The sequence below is a fragment of the Triticum aestivum genome, chromosome 7A (genome assembly GCF_018294505.1).
Source record: "Triticum aestivum cultivar Chinese Spring chromosome 7A, IWGSC CS RefSeq v2.1, whole genome shotgun sequence".
Classification (NCBI taxonomy): Eukaryota; Viridiplantae; Streptophyta; class Magnoliopsida; order Poales; family Poaceae; genus Triticum; species Triticum aestivum.
In genome coordinates, this window is record NC_057812.1 from 519,969,257 (window position 1) to 519,977,116 (window position 7,860).

General features: G+C 47.7%; 1 protein-coding gene across 1 annotated transcript; it reads right to left on the bottom strand.

The window, feature by feature from the left end:
• Window positions 1–3,383: 3,383 nt before the first annotated feature.
• Window positions 3,384–5,172, bottom strand: LOC123147944 (CBL-interacting protein kinase 25). The gene has a single exon (XM_044567277.1). It carries the CDS (start codon window positions 5,086–5,088, stop codon window positions 3,625–3,627), a length of 1,464 nt encoding a protein of 487 aa, XP_044423212.1. The 5' UTR covers window positions 5,089–5,172; the 3' UTR covers window positions 3,384–3,624.
• Between the last annotated feature and the right edge of the window lie 2,688 nt (window positions 5,173–7,860).

The following is a 7,860-nucleotide window of genomic DNA, read 5'->3' on the forward strand; positions in this document are numbered from 1 at the left end:
CGGCTCTAGGACACTAGTCTTTAGAGGCACGTGCACCAAGACTTCCCGACTATCATCTACAAGGTCAAGCCGGCTCCGATAGGAGTGACGACAAGAGCGTGTCGGCGGCTCATTTTGGTGACCCTAATGGTTGTTCGGTGGTCTCGAAATCTTAATTTAATTTTTATTATGTTTGAGATGTTTTGTACTTGAATAATAGATCTGGATCCTTTACGCAAAAAAGACAGAAATAATTTTTATATTTCTATGCATATAGAAGCACTTTTTACTGAAAAATGGCACTTAATAGTTTTATGAAGTACTAGTACTTAACCATTATCGGTAAACTCAATTACAAAACGGCAGTCTCCGGCCCAGGGGATCTCTTTGGGTCGAGACACATATTTGGTGCAAACAGAGTAAATGTTCTGCATGAGTTGTACACTAAATTACTAACACACCAAAGTACCGAGCTTCATTAGATCATTTCTCTTTTTCACGGGGAAGCTACATGAGCTATGTAAGAGTAAAATGTTCTGCGTGATTTCTACATTTATAGATGAAAGTTTGCTTCATGTAAGCATCCACCAACATAGCCTCTTGCGCCTTAGATGTTCCTTTTTGAAAACAAAAACGGATTCAAGTCGCCTTCGTCACATCGTTACATAGCATGGCCACGCATCAGAATCGGTGAGAGCTTAATAGAACAAAGTGCCTGATCATGAAGGCAACCAGCCACCTGTGCTTCGGCCTTCAGGGTTAACACTTGTGTTCTACTGATGGCAGAAAATATTTCATCCCCCGTGTAACCATGTTGCTTCCTCCTCATACTTATGCAGGGGAGCAATTATACACCTAGTGCTTGCGCTGCAGCCTGCAGAGATGTACACATGACAGGTACTCTACGTGGCCCAATCGAGCCCTTGATGAAACTGAACCAAATCAGTTGTTATAGAACTTACTAGCAATTTGCAAAGAGAAACACCAAAAATTACGCAAAGCTGATGCGCATGATTCTGATGGAGCTGTACTGTGCTCTCAACCACCGAATGATACAGGGGAGGCAGGACAGGCCTTCTATGATTGCTTACACATTTGTCTGCTTGTGTGGTACTGGACGGCTAGAATTAGAAGAGGGTTCACTAGTTGTGCATTGCATATACGAACAACGACAACACTACAGTACTGGAACCATTATTGATCATAGTGGGGCCGATTAAAAAGGGGGAAATATCTTGGGAACACTGATTGTCTCGGCATGACGAAAGATATGTTAGTTTTTTCACGTACCGTTAGAGGCTGGTTACATATTTCAGGCCATCATGAAACAAGCAGTTTGGAGAAATTACGATGATCAAAAAGTTGAACTTTGCTTTTTACCAACTCAAGGACTCTTGAGTGATGGAAGTTGAGCAACTATCTAATAAAACAGTTCAGGCTATCTATATTCTGAAGCAGAACGACCATTGTGGTGCCTTTCGTTTCCTTTACCCGAATTAACTATTTTCAGAGACGACGCTCATGTTGTTGAACTAGGAGCTTCTAAACTGTCTTAACCATGTGTTATCTTGTTATTATGTAACCATCAACAAGGAGCAGAGATGCTTAGCAAATATAATAAGAGAAAATGAGCATACTTGTTTCTACACACAGTCCTTCTCACTGGCCGTAGCAGGTGTTGTCTTTCATGTAAGCCACATGATTCAGTGGTTTTACAACGCCCATGGGTGCCCGTAGCTGTCAATCACGTGAGCCTTCTCTGATCTGTATCTGGAAAACAATGGAAAAGAAGTATGGAATGGTCCAAATGGATTAGCATATGCCTTTCAATGCAGAAAATGATGTTTAACAAAAGTTGGCATAAAGTTGATTCAGAAAGGAAAATTTAATGTCAGCTGCAAATCATCAATGAAGTACTCACTCTGAATGTGATTGAGACATGTAAATTGGCCTCTCCATTTTGATTTTGCCCCCAACATAAGGTACGTTGTACTCCTTAAGACTTGTATTGAAGCACCCAATAAGATCAGCCACCAGATTACTATTAAAAAATATATTCATAAAAGTATACGAAGGGCTACCATGTCTTTAAAAAAAACATTTGCATTAAGATGGATGAAGGCTCATATTCATTCAATATGCCATGTACTCCCCACCGTTCGTTAGGAGTGCCCGGGTACCGTTAAAAACCTATTAAACGACTGAAAAAATGCACAGCAGATGCCATGTCAGCTTTTGATTAAGTTAATTGAGACACGTCAGCAACTATGATTTAAAAAGTGATTGATGTTGAGCAAATATAGGATACAAGATACTCTTACTTCGTTATTCCGAATCAGAAACCCACTAGGATGCTGATAGGCGTGTATAGTTTAAGAAATTGCTCGGACATGTGGCTCATCACAGGCGAAGACCCACCACCATTTTGGTTGTTGAACACTCTGAATCATTATGTGGCTCTCAGTGTTCATGCTGTGCTGGTACTTGTAATCTTCCCATATAATTGAGTAAAGAAGTGGCTAATCTACAGCAAGAGTATCAGTAGTTTAGTTCTAGTCTAGCAACCATGCATGTGTCCAGATTACTACCAGGTCTTGGAAGAAAATAGTAAACAAGTAATAGCAAGTATAAATTTCATGAACGGACACTGTTGTTTTGTCTGAAGTAACATGTTGCTGTTTTGACGAGTTGTCGATATCAGCAAAGGACCACTGTCATTTGGCAACAAGTTGAAGAGAACAAAGAATGGTTCGGCTTGAATGGCCGCAAGTGTATGGTTTACTGGACAATAACACTAATGGACAGCGCGGCCATCATGGAAAGATTGCAGAGAGGTTATGGATTCACCTTTCACGGATGAGAACAAAAAGAGCAGTATATCGATAGCTGCAAGGTAGCTAATGTCCAAAGACAAAAATCTCTGGCACATATCCCATGGTGCTATGGTATGCTGCTTGTGATTCCCCTCTAGACAGGGCACACATGTTAGTATCAACTCGTATCATTTTCTCGCCCTTTTCCCCTTTTTGTCAGAAACATGCGCCCTCCAAAAGGGGAAGATGATTGTTCAACTTTGCACTCAATTTTCCTCACAAGGGCATCTCCCTGCCATAGATTTTTAAGAGATCATGTGAGAAGATCCCAACATTGGTGGCCATTTTGACATTCCACAGTTTCACCTGAGGAAGATATTTATCAAACTACCTTGAGTGCTAGGAAAGGACATGTGATTCCAAGATTGAAACTCCATGCCAACAAGATCCATAGTTAAGCATGCACCATGACTACATGTTATGATAAGACAATCATTCACATATCAGGGGACTACGGAAAGATGCCATATTGATGCTTCTTAACCAATCTCATCTCAATATTATGAGATGAATTATGTGTAGATGTTTCAATACCAAATCAACCTCAAAATTAACTTCGCTATAGAAAACAGTCTATAAAAATTTAATTAGCAACAAGCAATATTTTTTCTAATGTGCAGACTACACAACACTTGGAACTCAATGTCGATACATCGGTGATCCACCACTAACACTGTTTAGTCCTGAACTGAACTACTAAACAATGAGAAAAACAAAGTGAAGATACTTTTAAATCAAGCCCTGCTGCTTTTCACCCACATTCTCTAAAATTTCACGCAACATTCAGCGTTGGAGGAAGGCCATCCTCGGGCAGGCCATCCACAAGACCTCGAAGGCCGGGCTTGAGCTCACTGCCGCAGAATTGACGGTATTCAGCGGTATCTCCGGCTTTCTTGCATACCTGAACCATGACGAGCTCCGGCGTGAGCTGGAATATCTTGGTGGATATGGCCAGCGCGCCCTTGTGGCCATTCCTCGTCGCCTCGAAGCTCACCTGGCAATCCTTGGTGCGCGCCGTGAAGCTAACTTGCCCGGCGATCTCCTCCAGCTTCTTGATGATGGTGTTCACTGGCGCGCTGGACACGAAACGCAACTGCTCGCCGCGCTCCTCGAACAGCCCGGACAGATCGAAGCTTGGCGAGGAGGCGATAATGTCGAACGCGTTCATACTCTTGATCCGTCTTATACGCGGCTCAGGGGCACAGGCTGCAGCAATGTGCATCTTCTCCAGATTTACAAGCGACGGTGCTGAAACCGAGGTGTGCATGCCGCCGCCATCGCCATGAGCCACCGGAGAGGAAGAGCCGGAGGATGATGAAGACATGGCAGTCTCGTCCTCGGAGTCAGAGTCACAGAGATCAGGCTCTTCGGAGCCATCAAGGCTGCGCAGGCAGTCCTTGTTGTCGATATAGAAACTTATTTCCTTGAAGCCCTTCTTGAACCAATCTGTTTCCTTGATTTGCAGTAGTGTGATCCGGTGCGCTGGGTTTGGTTGGAGGAGGCGGCGTACTATGCGTACCAGTTCGGGGCTGAAGGTGCGTGGGCAGCGGTAGTCACCGCGGCAGATTGTCCTGTATAGCGTGATGAAGTCGTCGTCGCGGAAGGGCTTGCGGCCGGCGGCGAGCACGAAGAGGACGATGCCGCAGGACCAGGCGTCCGCCTTGGCACCATCGTAGCCCCGGCGCGCGAACACCTCCGGAGGGACGTACAGGGGCGTGCCGCAGACGGTGTGGAGGAGCGCCTCCCGGCGAGCCGTGTCGGCGTGGGCGGACAGCCCGAAGTCGGCGACCTTGAGATTGCCGTGCTCGTCGACGAGGAGGTTGTCGGGCTTGATGTCGCGATGGTACACGCCCTGCGCGTGGCAGAAGGTGAGTGCCGAGACGAGCTGCTGGAAGATGCGGCGCGTCTCGTCCTCCTTGAGGCCGCCGTTGGCGGGGATGTGGCGGTAGAGCGGGCCACCGCGGACGTACTCCATGACGACGAAGATACGGGACTTGCACGCCATCACCTTGTGCAGCTGCACGATGTTGGGGTGCCGCAGCCGGCGCATCACGGCGATCTCGCGCTTGATCTGTTGAACGGCGCCCAACTTGATGAGCTTCTCCTTGTCCATCACCTTGATTGCCACCTCCTCCTTCGTATCCATGTGCCGCGCCAGGTAGACCTTGGCGAAATTACCCTCGCCGAGCAGCTTCACCTGCTCGTAGCGGGCAGGGAGCTTTGGCCGATCCCCCATGGCGCCGTCGCCGCTTCTTGGGCGGGCGTTCGAAGTTTTCTGTCCTGGAGTATTTGGGTGGAGGCGAGTAGAGGATTGGGGGATCCGCCGAACTAAATAGGAAGTCTTTAGGGCTGACCGGTTTACTGGGGAAAAAATCAGTCCAAGCCTCAGTACACCTCCCACGCAGGCCCCTGTGCGGGATTTCTTAGATCGCTCTCTTGCACGAATCTCGAGGAAACTGGCATATTCTATTCCACCTAGGGAATTCCATGAGGCTACACGAGAGTTGTTTGTGTATGCAGGGCGCTGATAAGAATTTGAGTGTGTTTGCCCCTAGGTTTGTTTTGATTCTTTGCACCGCTCCAAACTACCTACAATTCTAAGATAATCTAATATAACCGGGACGACTGTATACAACAAGCTAAAATTGAACGAGAAGAAACACATTGCTTGGAGATGACGAGGTCCTCTTGCACGAACAAATCATGAAGGAATGGAGAATGCCGGCTCAGGAGAAGAAAAGACCGACGTCGATGAAAAGGTACACCATCACCAAATTATGGGCCCTATGCAACACAACCATCCAGATCCATTGTCGAAGAAGGCCACTGCCTCCTCGCCTGGCTCGAAAGGCGATGCACCGTCATAGATGGACATGTTCACCCTAGAACCTGGACGAGTGTCGCCGAAAGGCAGCCATAGGAGAGGAACAAGGCACATTTGACATGTCATCGACTACTCCACCTAAAGCAGATTACCGCTGATGCCAATGGACCGGGCACTCGAAAGAGAAAGTTGTCGGATTGGACGAAGAAGGATAATAGCTTGGGTCCACGGAAAGCATTAAGATCTAAAGGGGTAGTGTTGATATGTCTCCAATATATCTATAATTTTTTATTATTCAATGCTATTATAGCATCAATCTTGGATATTTTATATACATTTTCAAGCAATTATATATCATTTCTTGAGACTAACCTATTAACTTAGTGCCCAGTGTCAGTTGTTGTTTTTTGCTTGTTTTTGGTTTTTTAGAATATCAGTACCAAACGAAATCCAAATGCCACGAAACTTTTTAGAGATTTTTTTTTGACAATAAAAGACTGAGGGAGTCCTGGATTAGGGGGTGTTCGGGTAGCCGGACTATACCTTCAGCCGGACTCCTGGACTATGAAGATACAAGATTGAAGACTTCGTCCCGTGTCCGGATGGGACTTTCCTTGGCGTGGAAGGCAAGCTTGGCGATGCGGATATTTAAGATCTCCTACCATTGTAACCGACTCTATGTAACCCTAACCCTATCCGGTGTCTATATAAACCGGAGGGTTGTAGTCCGTAGGCAATCAACTCCATATACAACAATCATACCGTAGGCTAGCTTCTAGGGTTTAGCCTCCTTGATCTCGTGGTAGATTTACTCTTGTACTACCCATATCATCAGTATTAATCAAGTAGGACGTAGGGTTTTACCTCCATCAAGAGGGCCCGAACCTGGGTAAAACATCGTGTTTCCTGCCTCCTGTTACCATCCGGCCTAGACGCACAGTTCGGGACCCCCTACCCGAGATCCGCCGGTTTTGACACCGATATTGGTGTTTTCATTGAGAGTTCCTCTGTGTCGTCGCCTTTAGGCCCGATGGCTCCTTTGATCATCAACAACGATGCGGTCCAGGGTGAGACTTTGCTCCCCGGACAGATCTTCGTCTTCGGCGGCTTCGCTCTGCGGGCCAATTCGCTCGGCCACCTGGAGCAGATCGAAAGCTACGCCCCTGGCTATCAAGTCAGGTTTGGAAGCTTAAACTACACGGCTGACATCCGCGGAGACTTGATCTTCGACGGACTCGAGCCACGGCCAAGCGCGCCGCACTATCTCGAGAGGCATGATCTAGCTCTGCCCCCGGACAGTGTCCTGGAGGCCGCACACGCATCGGTTCCGACCCCTAACTCGGAGCCTATTGCGCCAATCGAGGATGAGCGGTTGGACGTCACCTCGGGGGCTGCGATCCCGAAAGCGATCGAGCCGAACGCTAGCCCCGCACTCTGCACGACCCGTGACTCCGAGGATCCGGACTCCGAACCCCCGCGCACCTGCCAATCGAATCCGATTGGGCGCCGATAATGGAGTTCACCGCCGCAGACATCTTTCAGCGTTCGCCTTTTGGCAACATCCTGAATTCTCTTAAGTCTCTCTCTTTATCAGGAGAGCCCTGGCCGGACTACGATCAGCGAGGGTGGGATACGGGCGATGAGGAAATTCAAAGCCCACCCACCACCCACTTTGTAGCCACTGTCGACGATCTAACCGACATGCTTGACTTCAGCTCCGAAGACATCGACGGCATGGACGACGATGTAGGAGACGAACAGGAACTAGCACCTGTAGGGCGCTGGAAGGCCACCTCGTCATATGACATATATATGGTGGATACTCCAAAATATGAAGATGGCGATGGAACAGTGAGGGATGACGCCCCCAAGAAACATCCAAAGCGCCGGCGTCAGCAGCGCCGCTCTAAATCCCGCCAAAGCAAAAACGGTGATTCCGGTACGGGAGATAATACTACCCCGGATAGCGCCAAAGAACACCCACCTCAGCAATATTTGGCACAGGAAGATGGAGAAGCCAGCCCTCATGAGAGAGCGGCAGACCGAGAGGTCGAGGATGATAACTATACGCCTCCCTCCGAAGACGAGGCAAGCCTCGATGACGACGAATTCATCATACCATCAGACCCCGCCGAACAAGAGCGTTTTAAACGCAGGCTTTTAGCCACGGCAAGCAGCCTCAAG